This window comes from Cricetulus griseus, chromosome 7 (genome assembly GCF_003668045.3).
Source record: "Cricetulus griseus strain 17A/GY chromosome 7, alternate assembly CriGri-PICRH-1.0, whole genome shotgun sequence".
Classification (NCBI taxonomy): domain Eukaryota; kingdom Metazoa; phylum Chordata; class Mammalia; order Rodentia; family Cricetidae; genus Cricetulus; species Cricetulus griseus.
The window spans coordinates 121,715,099-121,735,653 of NC_048600.1; the positions used below are offsets into that span (position 1 = coordinate 121,715,099).

The window sequence follows — 20,555 nt, forward strand, 5'->3', positions numbered from 1 at the left end:
AAACGTGGAAGTCTCTGGGCAACACTGTGTAGTACTTCCCCGTTAGGGAGCTCTTCCATTCTCAAAGCTTGAACTTCCTCTTCTAGCTTGTCATTGTTAGATCTCCCCTCTGGCTTTCACCCCATGGCCTCCTCGCACATACTTCCTCGGGAACCTCTCTCTGACACATCACATGAAGCAAGACAACCCAAACATAGCATTTCTTCTACTTACTTCAGGCCAACCCCCTGCCCATCACCCTGTCCGCATAGTTGGTGCTGTCTAGGCACTGGCTGAGATGTAAACCCCTCTTTCACTCTCCTCTTGCTTCTGTTCTCAAAGCCAGCTGTCGGCTTCTAGTCTGTGACCTCAGAGGTGACATCTCAGGGGAGCTCCTCACCTTCTTATGTCACTGTAGCAGCTACCCCTGGAGTCCCAGGCCAACACTCTTGGGAGATGTCTTTACCGTATGTCTAGCTGCATCCTCTCTTCTGTTACCCTTCCCAGTTGTAGGAGGGACATCAGGGGATTGGAAGTCCTGTACGAGGGACATTGTGGGGTTGGAAGTCCTGTACGAGGGACATTGTGGGGTTGGAAGTCCTGTACGAGGGACATTGTGGGGTTGGAAGTCCAGTTTCTTTCCTGCCTCTCGAGGTTAGTTACTCACGGTGAGCTTTTCCCTTGTTGGCTGGGATAACATCTTATCGTTCCAATTTTTTTAAGATTTTATTTATTTATTATGTATACAACATTCTGCTTCCATGTATATCTGCACACCAGAAGAGAGCACCAGAACTCATAACGGATGGTTGTGAGCCACCATGTGGTTGCTGGGAATTGAACTCAGGACCCCTGGAAGAGTAGTCGGTGCTCTTAACCTCTGAGCCATCTCTCCAGCCCTTATTTTCCCAGTTTTGTGGGAAGATTTAAAAATGGTTTTGGTTGTGTGTGTGTGTGTGTGTGTGTGTGTGTGTGTAAGAGTATATTCTCGCCTTTGTCAGATATCAGTGAATGTGAGTTTTCCTTCACCTGATGAACTTTTTCCTGCTTCATTGAATCTAACCCTGTTGGCACGACCCTTACTGCCCATCACAATTTCAAGGTCCCCCATACATAGTCAAACATAATTGTGTCCAGCCATTTACCTTCTTGCACGTTTACCGTATATCAAATGCTCTGGCCTTACTTCGGTGTCCAAGAATCAATAGGACTCCACAATCCCCTCAGCTACATTGGATACCAGCCCCAGATCACAAGTCTTTTGGGGTCCTTTGCTAAAAGTCAGTTATGAATTTGAGGAGTCTTCCTCCCTCTACCCCTTTGTTTGCTTTGGGGCCTAGGTTTAGAAACTGCCTTTACAGGAGTCTAGTCTCCACCAAATAAGACTAGCACTCTCACAGAAGTTTAGACCCTGAAAATAGGAAGTGACAGTCACCCTGTCCCTCCTCCAAAGTTTATTGTCCCCAATCCCTTTCTGAGCTGTGCCTTCTAAAACAGAGAGATCACTGCCCTCCCGCTCTCATTGACTAGACCCTCCAGGTAGACAAGTCCTGCACTGTGGACCTTCCAGGCTCCGAGCACCATCCCTTCTTGTTCCCTCTGCATAGAACTGCCTTGCAGAGCCTGGGCCTTTAAGACCCAAGCCTGCCTTTCTTGGAGGGAGGAAAGTGCTCACAGTATGTGTCCACCTAAGCAAAGAAGAAACATTGGGAGTGGTATTATTAGGAAGGGAAGCATGAGAAATGAAAACAGAAGGGGAGAATCCTAGGCAGAGAAGATCTGGCATTTTGTTACAGAATAAAGAGACCTGGGTCATTTCCTAGCACACTAATGTAACAAGTCTGAAAGTAGTGAAGGCAAGGCCCTGTGGATGGAAGCCGTGTGGATGAAACTAACTCCCACCTTCCCGTGAATCTCCAAGATCCCTTTTGATCTCAGCAGCTCTGCAGGCCTGGGTGTTTGCCTCCAACTTTCTCAGCTTTGAAACTGCCCTACTTATTAATAGCCACTGTGCTGATTAAGACCTGCAATTCTGTGATGAAAGAATCTGCTCTTTGTGTTTAGGGAAAGCTTTTGTGATTAATTTACTCTAGACCTTCTGAGGATCCTGTCATTTTAAGATAAAGACCGACTTAACACCAGCAGTTGTGGGAACTGAGGTTTGGATTCATTAAGCAGCAAATATTTATTGAGTTTCCACCATATGCCAGGCACCATGCTAAGCCTTAGGGCTTCGGCCATCAGCAAAATTAACACAGCTCTACCCTGTGTCACCAACAGTTCGTACAGTTCAGAGAGTAGCCAATGGACAAAGAGCCAAGCTGCAAATATTTTAGGACTTAGGAACCATAGAGGCCCTGCCATGACTATTAAATTCTGCCATGGTGCTTCCAAAATAGCCTGTGTCCCAGTAAAACTTTATTTATAAAACTGGCAGGTGGCCAGCTTAGTTTGCAGATTAAAGTTTTGTTTTGGTTTCAGTTTGGAGGCGTTTGTTTGAGTTTTTTGATTTTTATGTATTTGTTAAGACAGGGTCTCTGTATACAGGCCAGGCTGACCTCAAAGTCTTGGTGATCCTGCCCCAGCATCTCCAGGCTGGAATGACAGGCATGCACTGCCACACTGGTGAACTTGCCACCGAGGTTCACAGGCCTTTGGTCTAATGGATGTAACACACATAAATACAAGTTAATATTTTGCTTGTCCTGCATTTTTTTGATCTAGACTGTTATGATCACAGCTGACAAAACTAGAAAATCTCAGAAGAGGCTAACTTTGGGAACAGTCTGTTAAGGACCCAGTCTCTCTCTGATTCTTAGCTCTTCTTCCCCTGGAGTGGCATCACTGTCTTTCTGTTTTCACTCCCCTGTGGCAAGACAGCAGTAGCATTAACAGCATCCCCTGGGGAAAAGCCAGCATCCGGTGGATGAGACCAGAGAGCAGATGTCTTGAGATGTTCATGCCTTTGGGTGCCTGGACTTGGATCATGTGCCCAGGCCTTAATCAGTCATTGGTGATATCATGATTGACTTAGATCCTGTCACACTCTTCACCCCCACCTTGGGTGAGACGGAGAGGAGGAAAGATGAATCCCAGTTACCAGAGAACTGATGAGTAGGTGTGGGGTGACACGGTATCCCTATCGTCCACCAGGGGAGATGCTGACAGCACCTCCTGATGGATGACACACTTACCACATACAAGCACTCCATGATGCCACTAAACCTTCCTGTCTCATCCAGAAGCAGAGGGTGCAGGTTATATGCAAATGCCCCCAAAGTTTGGTATTCATGTGTTATATTTCCCATTACAATGTCAGTGTTTATTATTTTTTATTTATTTTATTATTTTTATTATATTTCCCATTACCATGTCAGTCTTTGGTTTGTGAACAGACTTGAGCAGTTACTTAGTTACTTTCTCTTTGAGTATCTTGCCACTCTCCCATTCTTCCTAAGTGTGTTAGCATTCTAAGTCTTAGCAGACCTCTCCTTTCTGTTTAATGTCAGGGGATTATTTGATTCCCCCCCATACAAAGCTGAACTTAGAGTATCTAACAGTAATCAAAGCACTGGGTCCAAATGGGTTTGTTACTTTGAAGCCACTGTTCTCTCCACAGGACCAGAACACTGAAAAAGTCACTATTCCCCAAAACTCATTCATGCCACCTTTTAAACAATAGATGCTAGCAATGCTTAGCTATTCAGCCAACTACTTGCCTGGGTGGGGGGAGTCTGGCCTACCGAGGAACCACTTCCTCCCTCCTGCTGGAAACTGGTCCCTCTGCACAGGCAAATCAGGACCTCCAGCAAGCTGCACTGTTAGGCTTGGAAACATCCTTTAAACAAAGCCAAGAGAAGACTATACTGAAGAAAGAGCAGAGGATGGATATTTAAAGTTTATTAAGAAAATTATGGCTACTTAATGTTTTCACTTTATATTTGAGATTCAAACCATTCAAGCTGTGCAACAGACAGAGCACCCTTCCTAAAATGGATCTTCCTTGGCAGTTGCTGTGGCAACACAGAACACCTTAACCCCGATAATGATGACATTTCTTAGAAGGCAGTGCATTTTCTCAGCTGCACTGCAGATTTTTTTTGCATCATCTTTTACTACTGTTTCTTTTATTTTTATTCTTCAAACCAGAAAGTCAGGCATGTAAGTTCTAAATTTCACTCCTCTAAAGTACCAATGCAGAAACTACTTTTGCTATACAAAGGCAGAAACCCTCTGCATTTCTGTTGATGTTATCCCCAATAGCAGCTAGCTAACCTCCCTTCGTGTGTTCTGCTCCTGCTTATATCCTCTAACCTGCCCTTCAAAACTCTTGAGACACCCACCCACCGCTGTGCTCTCCCATGCCCTCGCTTTAAAAGAACAGCATACACCATGAACCCAACTCTCCTCCTCTTCTCCTGTTCCTTCTACTCAGTTATGACCCACACACCAGTCACACTCCATTTGTGTTCCATGCTTCCGATAATCCAAGTGTTAGAAGGACACATTCTGGGTAAATCATCCCACAGTGAATAGAAGCATCAGTTCATCTCCCTTTACCTCCCCTATGTTGGGAATTTATCTCAATGGTAGAGCACTTGCCTAGCAAGCACAAGGCTCTGGGTTTGGTCTTCAGCTCCGGAGGGGTGGGGGGGGAGTGCTAGTGACACAAACCTGATGAGCAGAGTCCAATCCCCAGTACTCATGTTTTAAAAAGAGAGAGAGAGAGAGAGTCTAATGCAGTGGAGCCCATCTGTAATCACAGTACTCCTCCTTGAGATGGAAGACAGACAGAATCACCCTGAGGCTCACAGACAGCAAGCCTGGCATACACAGCACAGCCCCAAAAACAACAGTATAGACTGCCTCAACAAGGGTGGGAAGAACGAACTCCTGAGAGTTGTCCTCTGAACTCCACAGGTGTGTCATGGCACCTGTATGCAACCAGATGCTTACACTAGTCGATTTAAAAAAAAAAAAATGTCAACATGGAAGATAGAAAATAAAAGGAAAAAAAGAAGGGAAGAAGAATCATAAGGGCCCTGTGTTGGGGGAGCCCAGGGCCCTTCAAACTGAAAGAAAGCAAGTGGAGCAGGTGCAGTGAGAGGTGGGCGGGGCCACAGGCACAAGGACTTCTTGATAACACCACCAAATCCTGCAATGATAGACGAATCCGTTCCAGACTAAGATGGTGCCAGTGGTGACAGAGATTAAAAGATACTGTCAGTGGAATTCCTGTCTTGCCCCCTTCCTCCTAGCTGAACGTCAGTGTAACAGTAAACTCTAGTCAGCAATAGTCTCTGTCTCCACAGTCCTTTATAAAAACAAATGATTCCTGGAGTTTTGCCTTTGCTGGAAGACCAGGATGGTACAGGGGGGTCAGGTGTTAACCATGCTATATACACCCCACTTCTACTTCTCTCGGCTTCCAAGAGAGCTTCCTCCCTTCCAAAATGCCATTGTTATGATGTTCTGGGTTTCGTAATGGGATTTTGATAGAGGAAATCAGATGAAGGAAAGTGGAAAGATGAACAATTCCAATGAGCCAAGGGAAGCTAGACTCTTTTTAGATGAGCTCTGGTTGAGGAATGTGGAAGAGCAGATGATTATACACGGTGCTTTCTGAAACTGGTGGGTGTGGAGGCTAAGATGGGAATGAGCCTGACAGCCTAGAAATTCCCTTCCAGAGTTCTTAAGCCAAAACAGTCTTCAAATGCTTTGGTGTTTAGCAAATTTACCCATTGGTATAATAGGATACTATATACTCATGATTTTAATCATTTTTAAATTGTATTTATAGGGGCATGGCAGGGCATACTACAACACACATGTGGAGATTGGAGGACAATTTGCCAGAAGTCTGTTCTCTCTGCCATATGAGGTGTCAGGGATCGACTCAGGTCATCAGACTTGGTGGCAAACACCTTTACCCTTTACACACTGAGCCATTCCACTAACCCACACTATATAATTAAATACTAATATTTTATAGTAAGGTTACATGTGCCAGTTTTGCCCTTTCATCAAAGAAGTTTCTGTCCACCAAGCCCTTTGATTAGATCAGTTCTACCTTGTCTTGCTCCTTGATCTGTTGTAAGTCTAGTTTATCCCACAACCAACACTGAAAGAATGTCAGGAGGCACAAGGAAGAGGAGAGTAGTGTCACAGCAGTTAGTCTCCTTCTGGGTTATAGGTGGAGGTTATCTCCCCTCCTTATTTCACATCAAACACATTGTAATGTTCAGCTTTAATTCTAAACTTGACACAGCTTAGAATCACCTGAGAACAGACTCTTGGTGAAGGGTTGCCTAGCTCAATTGACCTGTGGGAAACTATTGTAAGTTAACTGATATGGAGAGAAGCAGCCCACTGTGGGTGGCACCATTCCCTAAGCATGGGCTCTTGAACAGCAGAGAAAGTGATCTGAGCATAAGCAAGCAAGAGAACATGCATGCGCTCCTTTCTGCCCGCCCTTGGCGATGGATGCGCTGTAATTGGCTATTTGTTTTCTAGTCCCTGCCACCTTCACTTCCCCCAGGACTAGATGCTGGAATTGTGAGCTAAGACAAACCTTTTCTACCCTAAGTTGTTATTTGGGAGGGCGGGGGTCGGTTTTAGTTTGTTGTTTGTTTGTGAATTCAGACTTGTTGTCACAGCAATAGAAATGAAACTAGAACACACCTTCTGGGTCAGAGGTGGAGGTATGTCTCCATACAGCTTAGCTGTTTCAGAGAAGGAATAGGTTCCAAACAACTGGAAGAAGACACAGAACAGTGGAATGACAGTGTGCAAGATAGAAAGCCATATGAAAGCTTAGTGGACAGGCCACTACACTGCTAGAGGAAAGGACACAGAAGGCACTGCCTACCTGCACTCTCTGGGCAAGTCCAGTGACAATAAGCCAGACAAGTAGCAGCTTCCTCCCACTTAGTGACTGTCATAGCGCTTACTCTTTCAAGGACATCACCCTGTGGTCCCGTGGTGGCTGAACCAGGAGCACCTGTCCAGGGTACACATTTACTGTACCCGATTATCAGAGAGCAGCTTCAAAAGATTAGACTACACAATGGTGGCATTGCAAGGAACGTAATTGTAGAGAGCCATGGCTATTTGCAAAGCACATCCATGTGAAATCCTTGCAAGTTTTCCAAAGGCGTCACTTCCACTACCTTCACTTACCCTTTAGATCTTAGAGACAGATATAGCCACCAAAATGCCCAGGGATAGTACACACCAGCTGTCCACCCATGTTGGAGGCTTGTGGACACAGCTGTGCAGATCCCCCAGCATTGCTGTCCTCATCACTACATGAATCCTACCAAGCACCCCAGTAATCTGCAAGAGTGCCAGTCCAACCAAAGTCATGCTATGAGGTGTCCCCAACCCCAGTCTGTCCCTGCCATAATCTTCATCCTGGTACAGAAAGGCCTGGCGGTTGGCACAGTACCCTACCCTGTGAGCAGGGATGAAGAAATGATATTTGCTCACTAAGATACTGAAAGTTGTGTTAACAGGAATGTTCTTTGTTGAAGATGGATTTACTTTTTTTTTATGTGTGAGTGTTTTGTCTCCATGCTATGTATATGCTCCATGTGTGTGCCTAGCATCTGTGGAGGCCAGAAGAGGACATCAGATCCACTGTAACTGGAGCTATAGGCAGTTGTGAGTTGTCATGTCAGTGCTGGGAACTGAATTCTGGTCCAAAGCAAGTGCAGCAAGCTGAGTCATCTCTCCAGCCTCAGTAAATGGGGGGGTTGAAAAGAGTGTGTTGTTCCAGGGACCACCCATGCCAGAATCACATACTCAGGCTGAGTAACTTATCGATGTATATAATTCTTCATGTTTATGTCATTTATTGTATGTTTTCTGACAATGAATATAGAAAACTGTTTGAAGGTGAATAGGTATTTTTCTAAGATTTCTTAAATCTAAAACAGACATGTCTGGTTTTTTTTTTTCATTTTTAGATAACATACATACGACAAGAATATGAAATAAAACTCAAAGGGTTAATGCCGGCATCTCTAAGACAAGAACTTGAGGACACCATTTCCTCCCTGAAGTCACAGGTAACTCCTAGAGCTGAGGCTACTCTGAGATGTAGGTGGGCGTTTGTTCTGAAAGAAGCTCCGCCTCACTCCAGAAATCACTGGGAACCCAACACTAACCCATCACCAGCTTGAACTGGGTTAGTGCCCTGAGACTGGGTCAGTCATGGCAACTCTGATTCATTCACAGTCCAGTGCAGCTTCACCCTTTCTTCTTGGTTTGGGGTTCACAATGCCATTCTGCAACACATTGCTGGTTCCTTGCTATACTGAAGTATGGAGGAACAAAAGCATCATTCATTTAGAAGCATTTTCTCTGGTATATTTTATATGGTTTTCAAAGGTATATACTTTAAGTCCAAGGCAAAATAATGTTAAGACACTCAAACAATTAGGTTTGATGTTTCTTATTGAAGTGATTCCTAAAATGTAAGTGAGAGATAAACACTTGGGGAACTGAGCAGGAGAATCACAAAATCAGGTCCAGCATGAACTAGATAGCAAAATCCTTTCTCAAAACAAAACAAAAAACTACCCAACAGACTTCTGTATTTGTGTTGTTTTAAGGGTTTTTGGTTTTAGTGGTGGAAGAGTTTGAGATGGGTTTTACCCTATAGCAGTGACTATTCTGGAACTCACTCTGTGGAGCAGGCTGGCCTCAAACTCACAGAGATCCTGCCTGCCTCTGCCTCCTGGTACTTTGATTAAAGGTGTGTGCCATCATGTATTGAATGTTTTATGCATTGTCAGCCTATGAAGATTTGTGGGGAAGTGGGGGGGGGGTGTTTGGGGTTTTTTGTTGTTATTGATGTTATAGAAAATTTCTCTACATTGCTCTGGTTGTCCTGGAACTCACTGTGTAGACCAAGCTGGCCTTGAACTCACAGAGATTAAAGGTGTTCACCACACCTGGCTACCTATGAATTTTTAACTCCTATATGAGGAATCTGCATCATCTTATCTCCAACACACTGGGAAACTCAAGATATATGAATTCCTGTAATGGTTCCACAAGGGAAGGGTTTCTGCACTCTGAATGCTAAGAACTGTACCTGGTACATAGCAGGTGCTCATTAAATAATAAAATAACCAATGTAGTCTGATAATACTAACATGGGGTGTTACAATATGTAAAATGACTATGTGAAGCCAAACATGGTGATGTATACACCTTTAGTGCCAACACTTGTAAGGCAGAGGCAGGTGGATCTAGTGAACTCAAGGCCAGCTTTGTTTATATGGCAAATTCCTGGCTAGCCAGAGCTACACAGTGATGTGGGAGGGGAGACAAGAGGTAGGGGAGGTGGGGGAAAGATTGTGACATTTGCTTGGGTCAGACTAGCCTAGAACTTGCTAGAAAATGCAGGCTGGCCTCCAATTCCTGACAGTCCCACCTCAGCCTCCCCAGTCTTGAGCCACCATGCCAGCCTGAAGCAAATTTTAGCTGATTCTTTTATATTTCCCTCGGTAAAAGGCTGAAGTGAAGGGACCTTTCCATCAGTCTTCTTCCCACTGTCCCCTGCTGCCTTCAGAGACTACTAATAGGTCCTGCCATGCTTGCCTCTGCCTATGAAAATAAAAGATGGTAGAGAGAGCATTGCGCAAAGGGCACACAGCTTTTCTTTATGTGAAAGGCTCTCAGAGGTGTGGTTTGCCCATCAGCTTCAGGGAGGAGTGTCCATGGCATCAGCTACCGAGGGCCTGGTGCCCTCAGAGGAGATTCTTATTTTGGAGGCGGGGGAGGAGGGGTACCCACCTGATTGGCTTCTGTTATCATTCATATCATTTCACTGTAATAAAAGCCAATTCAGCTGGGCATTGGTGGCACACCAGTGCTTTAATCCCAGCACTCGGGAGGCAGAGGCAGGCAGATATCTGTGAGTACGAGGCCAGCCTGGTCTCCAGAGCGAGTGCCAGGACAGGCTCCAAAGCTACACAGAGAAACCCTGTCTCAAAAAACCAAAAAAAAAAAAAAAAAAAAAGCCATTTCAACCTCCTGGAACTGGATGTTGACCCAGGGAGACCGCTGCCAGCTGCATGAGGCCTGGGAGGTGGCAGCTGCGCGGAGGAGGAGTTGCAGCCTTAGAGTGAGCAGATTCAGTTTGGAAGCACAGGTGCCTGTGTTTTTGAGAGTTGTTGGAATTCCGGTCGATCGCAATGCAGGGTGGGGGAGGAAGGTTAAAGCAGTGTGATCCTTGCATCTGTCCGAATTATCAATTGTTCTGTGGGTTATTAGAGCAATTGGATAAAATGAAGAGCAGACACTATTAGCAGTAAGCAAGCCCGGGGACCGCTTTGATACACACCCATTTGGGCAGCCTGTGCTTTCTCTCTTTCAAGCACGTTTTTTGGTTCTGCCAGCTGTACTCTTGCATAACTATGCCTTAGAACCAGCCGTTGCCATGGTTTCAGCTCAGACCAAAGAAGCAAGAGTAAACAGCTCTGAGCAGATCAAATGCCGCTGACTCTTGATTACTTTAAACCATAGTGTAAGCTGTCCCCAAACCGTTTTTTATGTGGTTAGATGAGGTGTTTTTAATCGATGCCTTATATATAGGTGTCATTGATCCCATAGACATTTATACTTCAAAGAAGTCGAATATACTATAAAGATCTCATTGAAGAAGCCACACTGGGCAACAGCTTCTCCTAACCTCCAGCCCTCCACTCCATGGTGGTACCTACTGTGAGGTCTATCTGGGCATTTACTAAGAGGCACATCTCACCACACTTATAACCCTGGGAAGCAGCTGTCATGAACCCCATTTCACAGATGACACAGCAAGAGCTGAGTAACCTTCCTAGAGCCTTAGAAGCCAAGCCAGGGATGGAGCTCATGTTGGCCCAACTCCAGGGAAAGCTCCAGTTCTTCCCACTCCAAAGCCCTGTCTCTAACCTCAGGGAAATCCCCAGGATGGATTTGAGGTTTCCAGAAAGCAGTAATTTTCTTTTCACTCACTCATTCGCTCATGAAACAGCTAGGACATACCAGCTACATGCCCAGCCCTGTAAAAGAAACTGGGGACTCAGAGATAGGCAGTCATCCCTCTCCAGGAAAGCCCTTAGGTTTGGGAACAGACATGCCAACATAACCACAAGGCAGTGTGAGAAGGCCCAGAGCACAGGATGCAGAGGAGGACCGCTGGCACGGGACAGGGCAAGGCGGCTGTGAGCAGTTGGGGAGCAATGGGAGGGCCGAAGACTGAGCCACCCACGGAAGACAAATAGGAGACTTTTAATCAAGCGGTCCAAAGTGAGAAGTGGCCCTGGCCATAGGGTAACAGTGAACAGCGTGGTGTAAGGTGGCAGGGGTGGGAAGGTCGTGAGGAGAGAGAAAGCCACAAAGATAGATGGCACCAGATCAAGATGGTCCCTGGGATAGTTTAGAGTTGGTTCTGTGACCTTTGATGGATTTGTGGTACAGACAGGATGTGGTGAAACATGTGAAAATGCATTATTAACCTTTACTTCCACTGAGTCTTATCCAGGGGATTGTCTGAGTTTAAGTAAAATACTGTGTGTGCAGTGTTGCCATATGCACTTACCTTTTCTCACACAAGATGTCTTTCTAGGTCAACTTTCTACAAAAGAGGGCATCCATCCTTCAAGAAGAGCTGACCACCTACCAAGGCAGAAGGTATGAGCAGCGAATGAAACACCTTCCTATTAATTTGTACTCTGTACCCCTGGAGTCTTTCAGCTTGACATGCAAGTCTTCGCTGAAATGTCTAGACACAAGATAAGTCTTGAAAGTAAGACATTTTTAATGAACAGCTTGTCTTTGAGAAGTCACCCACCTCTTTAATCACAGGGGTTAGATTCATCAGAACAAGATTCGGGAATCTCAGGGTGTGGCAAGTAGGGACCTCACCTAGGCAGTCAGGCAAGGTGTGGTCTTGAAGCCCAGCTGTGGACTGAAGGAGACACCATCTTCCTTTAAGACTGTAGCATGACGAAATTCTTTGTGATGGCTCACATCTTCAAAGTCCCTTACCCCTGGGGATTTGGCACTGTTGTGCAGACCAGAATAAGTCAATGGTTTTGTGATGTTAAACATTCACAGAGATGGAGTGTCCTGGCGGGCAGGGCTGTGGGATGCAGGAGACCTTCTTAAAGGTTCCCAGTGATATCACCAACCAGGGTGATGTTTACAGATGGTCCAGGTCAGCCAGGAGACTTTACTTTTAAGTGCAGTCACAGGCTGGGCTGCATACTTGGCAGCGAAATAAAAGGAATGAGCTTGTGAATCATTTACTTTTCAAAAGCTTCTGTGTGCCTGATGATGATACGATCAGTTGCTTATAGGCATACGTGATGAAATGTTGATAGCAAATACCCTTTTGAACCTCCAACTCCTTCAGAATTATAACATATTTTACATTTGACAGACCTATTCAGACTAAAAAATCCTAACGTGGGTTTTGATTTGCAGGTAACTGCATGGGAGAGCGTGACAGGTGAGAGTTTCTGGGCTGCACTGTGGACTTCATCCAGCAGGTTTGAAGATTTGGATATTGTGAACTGTGAGATCAGTGGCTTTTTTTTTTTTTCAATGCTTAACTGTAATTAAGATCATAAAAACATGTATCATCCATACACTGGGTTGGCTTTATTTGTTTCTGCCTAAGTTATTTTTTGCCATCTCTTTCTTTCTGACCCCATGCTTGTATTAGAGTATGTGCTGAAGACTGCTTACATTGGTCAGGGATGTAACCACCTGTGGTGTGCCTTGTAATGCATAGCAAGGGACTTGCAAGTGGACGCATGATTGAATCACGATTGCAGTATCATATCAAAATTCTTAACCTGGTAATGCTGTTCCCATGCTCATATATTAAAATTTCATTTTGTACTATTCTGTTTTCTTTCAGCCTTTTATCACATCTCATCTGCTAAGTATGATATATGCATGGTATTTTTCCCCCAACAAATACTGACTACTTCGTTTTCTGCTTTGGAGGAAAATACCTTATGTCAAAGATCAAGTCATAGTTTTGGCATGAAACTGCTGTCCAGAGTCAAACCACTAGGCCATGCTTGTCGTATGGGTCTCCAGTCTGCCCCCTGGGGCTACAGGGTTACAGGATGGGAACACTGCAAGCAACTCTGGTTTTCCTGTTACTTTCTTGATGTCTCCTTTATGGTAGTTGCTTTGGTTGTCACATTGGTCAGTGATCCTTAAGAAAGCCAAACAGCATTTGACCGTGTTTTGAGGACGCAGACTATTGGCAAGCAGCTGAGCCTGTCTATTGGTCTTGTCTGCAATGTGCTTGCGCTTATGAATGGTGTTTAAGCCTGGGTTGCTTTTCCCACAGCAGTCCTGTGCTGATTGGTCAGCCTGATTTGCCAAAGAAATTGAGTCGCAGTTGCAAAGATGCTCTGGTTTCATTTGAGTGGTCCTGGGGTGAGCCATGGGCCTTTTGAGACACACTAAAAATGGAGTGAGTAGGAGAGGCAGGGGCTGTAATCGTCTGGTTTTCTGTAAAAGGACAGGAGAGATGGTTTATTTACACTTATCCAAAATTCTTTTCTCTCTCCCATGCCCAAATTTGCCCATCACTTACTGTCCAAAGATTAGTTGTCCTTTCTTGTACCTTGTCTGAGACATGGGAAGATACGAAAAGTAGGTTTGACAGCCATTTCCAAAGCCCAGTCAGGTCAGGCTTAGTGGTGGCCATCAGTAGGAGGCTGGCATCTCTCACAAAGTCATCTCTGTGGAGCCACAACCTTCCTGGTGCTTCTCAGATGTCCTCCTCCCCCAATCCCTCCTCCAGGAGTAAAAACTTGTGTCCTGTGAATGATCACACAGGCTTCAAGGGTATTCACAAAAAACTGAAACCATAGCAGCGGCTATTAAAGCCACCTAACCAATGAGGACAGGTGACATTCACGTGATGACTTAGCGCTTAGAACAAAGAAGGCTGTATGGTTAATGTTAAGTGCTTCTGTGGGGACCATGAAAAGCAGGTTGAGGTCAGAGGATTTCAAGGTCATTATTGGCTGAAATGAAAATACTTACTGAGTCGTTTTGTTTGCTGAAATTGAACTCCCACTCAGGAATATTTGTTTTCCATGAGTAAATATCAGTAGGTGTTTTGGAAGCTTGCCTGCTATTCTTTCTTTTCCTTATTTCAAGGGTTATGAAACTAGGAACACTGGTGAACCTTTGATATTACCCAGATCCCATTTCCCTTCTGCAGTGCGCCAAGCATGCCTGGGAGTAAATGGAGTAAACTTTTGGTTCAGTTTGATTGGATGTAATAGGAAGACTGGGGGGGGAGGGGGCTGACACTCAGCCTTTTGTGAACCGTCTTGATGAAGGAAGGGAGAGGAAAATTGCTTTTCTCATGTTTGAAATTCCTCACTGAGCTGAGCGCTGAGTATATAAGTGACTACTGGGACAAAATGCGAGTGCTCAGGAAATAAATTATAAGCCCTTCTCCTTATTATAAAAATCACCCAAGATTGCATCCTTTCTTTTATCTGAGGGAGGATCAATTGTTCATCACAAGTGCCTAATTTGGTTACATCGCCAGGTATCATTGTTGGCTACCATGGTAGAGCCTGTGCCTTTTCTAGTTCAACATGTAATTGTCAACAGGTGGCCGCTGATAAGGCATTTGGAACACTCAGAGAAGGAAGCTCAGCTCAAGGTGCTGTGACTGGGTCTGACTGCTAGATAATCGGCAGGAGTTGGGGAAGGGAGGAGCTGAAGGGGAGGAGGCAGTTCAGTCACCTGCGTGCATCATGGTTCCCTGCAAGTCCATTTCTGCTCCCCCAGCGGTTGGACCTTTCGGGAGTCTGACCTCTGATTCTGCAACCTCCCCACTCACCAAAGAACTCCACCGAGGGCAGCCATCCAGGGATACAGTGGAGCAGGGGGAAATCTAAGATGGAGGGAACGGAGGACTGGCTTACTTCATAGATGACACGAAAGCCTTGGTGGCAAGGTGGCTAGCAGGGGATGGATCGCTCTTGTGCTGGAAACATTGTGTAAATGCTGCGTATTAACAGTGATTCTTCAGAAACTGGCTTGTGCTTATGGGCGAGCAACCTCATTAAAGGAGTCTGTGGAGAAAAGTGCAGAAGGAAGGAACTGGGAGTTTGAATTAACAATTAACAGCGTCCTCATTGAAGTGCATCAGCAGCCAGGGAAGGCAGCGGCGTTTGTGCTTTCTGTCTGAGGGTGAAAGGAAAGGTAAGACATCAAAAATGGTGGAAGAAAAGTTTCAGAACACAAGGTCATTTGAATCCACAGTTTCCTTAAAAGAACTCTCTCTTCTGAGCTTTCATATCTTGTTCAGAAAGGTCGCCTCTTTTAAGCCTTGTCATTAAAGACAGTTTGCTCTTTAAAGTGAATTATCAAAGGGTGTAGAAATTGCGAGTTACTGAGACTAAAATGCATGATCAATTTTAAGTGTGCTAACTAAAGCCTGCTTAAATGTGCATGTGCTTTGTGCTGGCAGCCGCTTTGATACAGCCCGGGAAGGTACATGGTTGGCCAATTCAAAGTAGGGAAAGGAGATAATTAGATAAAAACTTTCTCAACTCTCTGAGTGGGTCTTAGAGTAGGAAGCTGCCACAGAGGCCGTAAATGGTAGTTGAGGCGTGAAGAGGAATGTTCCAGGTTCTGACAGGATGAACCTTCTTCACTGTATTGTTTGAAAAACAGAATCAAGCACTTGGGAGGCAGAGGCAGGTGGACCTCTGTGAGATCTAGGCCAGCCTGGTCTATAGTGAGTTCCAGGACAGCCAGAACTACATAATGACACTCTGTCTCAAACAAAAATAGGAAGAAAACACAAAACAGTGTTTCTCGAGCAGTGTCCATCAAGGTCTGTTTAGTGCGACTTACCTCAAAATGTTCTGATGTCCCATTTTGACAGTTATAACATACTCTGTTCTTCAAAGATTCACATGCATTACTTGATCCTTTATTCATTTATTGGTTACTGATTATCAGCTGTGTTCAAACCAACAGAGTAATCCCAAGCCTACTGGCGTTAATTATAAAACACAAGTGTGTGATCTCTGTCATGAGAGTACTGATGACTGGTGCACTCAGGTGGGCTGCTCTCAATCAGGTTCCCAGGAATGCCATCAGATGGGGCTTGGGGGACAGTCACAGCAAACATGAATGTAAGCCCACAGTGCTTCCTCATATTCAGGAAGCTCATGCTCCCAACTGACTAGTCAAGCACAGGAGAGACCAGATATAAACACCAGAAGTCATCTAAGTCCTGGGCCCCAACACCAGCAACACTTATTATATTCCATTAATGACAGCCTGTCTAGAGTCAAGTGTAAAGGACAGAACTCCAGCAAAGTTGGAGCCTCTGTGCAACCTTGGCCATGCCATAACCTTTTGAGAAAGAAAGAAAGAAAGAAAGAAAGAAAGAAAGAAAGAAAGAAAGAAAGAGAGAAAGAGAGAAAGAGAGAAAGAGAGAAAGAGAGAAAGAGAGAAAGAGAGAAAGAGAGAAAGAGAGAAAGAGAGAAAGAGAGAAAGAGAGAAAGAGAGGAAGAAAGAAAGAAAGAAAGAAAGAAAGAAAGAAAGGAAAGAAAGAAGGAAAGAAAGAGAAAGAGGGGGAGAAGGGAGGGAGGAAGAAAGAAAGAAAGAAAGGAATGAAAGAAAAAGAAAGAAAGAAAGAAAGAAAAAAGAAAGAGGGAAAGGAAGAAAGGGAGAAAGGAAGAAAGGGAGAAAGGAAGAAACTGTTTAACTCTCTTTAACCTGTGTCTTAGTTAGGGTTTCTATTGCCTTGAAGAGAAACCATGACCATGGCAACTCTTATAAAGGAAACACATGCAATTAAGGTGACTCATATTTTCAGAGGTTTAGTCCATTATCATCATGGTAAGACATGGTAGTGTGCAGGCAGACATGGTGCTGGAGAAGTAGCTGAGAATCCTACATCTTGACAACAGGAAATGGTCTGAGATAGTAGCTTGAGCATATATGAGACCTCAAAACCCACCTCCACAGTGACACACTTCCTCCAACAAAGCCACACCTCCTAATAGTGCTGCTCCCTATAGGGGCCATTTTCTTTCAAACCACCACAACCTAGAATTCACTAAAATGATTTGACTCATGCAAATATTTCTTTTTCTTTTGATTTTTGTTTAATCTTCTTCTGGGACCTTTTAGAGTTCTATGAGATACTGATGAAAGCCCAACCAAATTGATTAGCTTAAAAAAGAAAAAAAAATTCCTTCTTGTTTGGAAATCCTGTTGATCTGCATTATACTTCTACAGTCATGGGTTAAACTGAGGATTTAGAAGTGCATTCTGGTAAGCCCGAGTTAGGAATGTTCAGTGAGGGCTGTCTTCTGTGAGTCTTTTCCAAGATGGAAGCAACCATAATTTTTGTTTTGTTTTCTTTTGTTTTGTTTTTCAGCCCTTCTCTGTTTGAGACTTGGAATGTACTGTTTATTGTAATTGTCTTAGCGAGTGGATTATTTTAAGGGTCCGTCAGAACCCCACTCCCTGTGCTTGGGAGGTTTTCCCCTTCTTCCTGGAAATTCTCAGCACCAGCAGGTGGAAGGATGTGGATTTGATGGGACTGGGTGGGAAATTTCCTGAACCACTGAACATAAAAATTACCAAGCTAAATTGAGCATACTCCTCTAGATAAACAAATGAATCAGCCTCCTAATGGCTTTTCCCGTTAGCTTCCCCGACTGCAGTGGAGCTCTCACTGCTTACACTGCTGGGCCCTGTCTCCTGTATCTCACCTCTCAGCTGAGCCTGGGTGGGGCATGCAAATACATAAACAGAGCCAAGTACAAGGAGTGAGGCTGCCTCTGTTGCCTAACTCCCATCTTCCCACATGCTGCAGACCATTGGTGTGGCTCTGGGTTGAAGAGCCAACCTAGTGACATTTTGAGAACATCAAAGGATTGATTTGACAGGAGTTCACATCTGCTTAGCCAGTGAAGTTGGAGAGTCTGGGGGTGAAAGGAAAAATAACAGGGGAAAAAATCACCACTTCCTTTGGAAGATAGAATATTTTCCTGGCAGGATAATGACGAGTCCTGAAACTCTTTTTAAATAAATGTGTTGAGAGCCACCAAGATTCCTCTGGTTTTTGTATCTCCCAGTCTTGCCTCATGCCATGTGACCAAGGCTGTCATTTGCCTGCCATCGACCCTGATGTTACTTCTCAAGTTGCATGTAAACTGGTCCTACCCCCCCCCCCGTTTCCCTTGAACACCTCGATGTTTCCCAGGGACTGCAGTGTCACAGCTGTGTGGGAAACCCTCTTCAGAACTGGTCGTTTGGCCCATCAGTTACCATTGTGTCTGTAATGAAAATATTTATCCAAGCTGGCCCCCGTGGTGACTGTGTGAAGCCTGGCAGTGTTGCCCTGTCGTGTCTCCACCTGCCCCTTCTGAGTTAAGGATCTGCTAGCAGCTGGCTGCCTAGAGTGACATTTCCTGCAGTGTCAGAGAACCTTTCTCTGACAGAGTTCCCACTTGCATTATCTTACTGTCTTCAGCATTTTTGTTTATGCCTTTGAGCATGTGAATTTGGAAGCTGCTAGAATGTACATTGGGTGTACTCGGGAAATGCTTTCTGAGATCTCATTTAGATTCTCTCTCTCTTTCTCTCTGTGTATGTGTATGCTCACATGTATATACAAATTTTTAAATCTGTACACCTTCAAAGGCAAATTTTCTTTATAATGCCCCAAATCTTTTTTTAAATAGGCCAATTAAGATAGCAAACCTAAGTAGCCTTCCCACTGCTGGCCCCTGCTGTTAGGTACTTTGCCTAAAACCATATCGTGTTCACTCTCTGCCTTTTTATTGATAGAAGAAAAAAGATGAATTGGCCTTATCTCCCTCTCACAGTGTAATCATAGCTTTGCCTGAGAGAACACCTCTAACTGCAGGTTGGGCTCAACTCTCCAAAATGTGAATGATTTGCTCAAATGTCTCAATATTCTGCAGGCCTTTTCTCAGAGCCTTGTCTGCTCAGAGACTGAGCCTAGGTGTAAGAGTCACTCAAGGATGGGTACCACCTTGCCAGCCAGCTTCTTGCTCAGAAGGAACTGATGATCCACTAATGAAGATAAAGTCTGTAACACACAAGAAAAAGAAAGCCCATCACACAGAGTAGATGTGGTCTGATGTCCTGAGACTCTCGAGGAGCACATCTGAAACCAGTCCGGAGGAGGTGACACCTAGGCTGGGGTCGGTTTCAGAAGTTTCAGTATGTAGAGTGTCCTTCCAGAGGCAGCCACAGGCAGGGCAGGCTCAGATCTAGATGCCCAGATCATCTGAATTACAGTTGCCGAGAGGGGGGAAGGCACTTTAATGTAGACATTAAAAGGTATGTTAGAGTCACATGACAGAAGACAAAGAGAATGGATTGATAGCTCTCTGTATAGGTCAAAGCTGTCATGCAGGTCCTTTAAGGACCCAGAACTAGGTAGTTAGCTTAGCTGCTCTTGAGTCTGGCTTTCCCCATACTAAAAACTGGAGCAGGGCCTGGAAAGAGAACTCAGTGGGTAGAGTACATGCCACCAAGCCTGACACCCGAATTCAATCCCTTAAACTCGTATGGTAGGAGAGAACCAGTCCCTACAACTTGTCTTCTGATCTCCACACAAGCATTGTGGCACGTACTTACCATTGTACACACACACACACACACACACACACACACGCACGCACACTGGATAATAAACAGATGTAAAAATAATTTCATGGAGGAATTAATAGAACATGAAGATGAAATGAGCTATCTATGATAGCACATGTCTGTAATCCCTGAGGCAAGAGGACTGAAAGTCAAGGCCAGCTTGGACTTCATGGTAAGACCCTGTCTCAAACAGGGGGGCAGAGGAGGGGCTTGGGGTTATCTTAGTTGTTAAAATGCTTAGAGGACCTAGGTTCAACCCACAGGACTCTTGGAAGAATTGCCAGATGTGGTGGCATGCACTTGTCATTCCAGTGCTAGCGAGACAGAAACAGACAGATCACAGGCAATCTCGGTCTAGCTACTCCATGAGTTCCAACCTAACCAGAGACCCTGTCTCGAAACAAACAAAAATCCATGTGGATGGATGACATTTGAGTTGTCCTCTGGCCTCCACATACATCCCCATATGAACCCCCATACACGTAAACTTGTACACACACACATACACATGTAATAAACCTTCAGTAAATGAAGGCTATTTATACTTTATGATACTATCCAATTTCATAATTAGTATTTATACTCAAGGAAGCTGCAGCAAAGAAAACTCTGGAAATTTGCCCAAGGCTACTTACCTAATAGGTGGTAAAAGCAGCAAGTGGAGCTCCTGTGTCCTTGGTCACTCATTTCTGTTCTTTCCACTGTATCGCATTGCCCATGTGGTTGAGGGAAAGTTCAGGGTTTTATAAGCAACAGGAGCAATTAAGGGACTTTAAATGAGAAAAGACTCCATGAGGAGGTGTTTTGAGACCAGTCTTAACAGCAGCATGAGGTAAACAGGAGGGAGGAGCCAAGAGGCTGGAGGCAGAGGAAACTTGGGAAAT

The 20,555-nt window shown here is 44.7% G+C and overlaps 1 protein-coding gene across 11 annotated transcripts in view; it reads left to right on the top strand.

Moving 5' to 3' along the window:
- The window catches only part of Cep112 (centrosomal protein 112), a 375,808-nt gene extending 363,185 nt beyond the window's left edge, over positions 1 to 12,623 (top strand). For all 11 annotated transcript variants that reach the window (XM_027425839.2, XM_035447391.1, XM_035447385.1 and 8 more), the window contains 3 exons: positions 7,947 to 8,048; positions 11,600 to 11,664; positions 12,460 to 12,623. In XM_027425839.2, coding sequence (XP_027281640.1) covers positions 7,947 to 8,048; positions 11,600 to 11,664; positions 12,460 to 12,463 — 171 coding nt within the window. In that variant the 3' untranslated portion in view covers positions 12,464 to 12,623. The remainder of the gene's footprint in view (positions 1 to 7,946; positions 8,049 to 11,599; positions 11,665 to 12,459) is intronic.
- Positions 12,624 to 20,555: the final 7,932 nt, after the last annotated feature.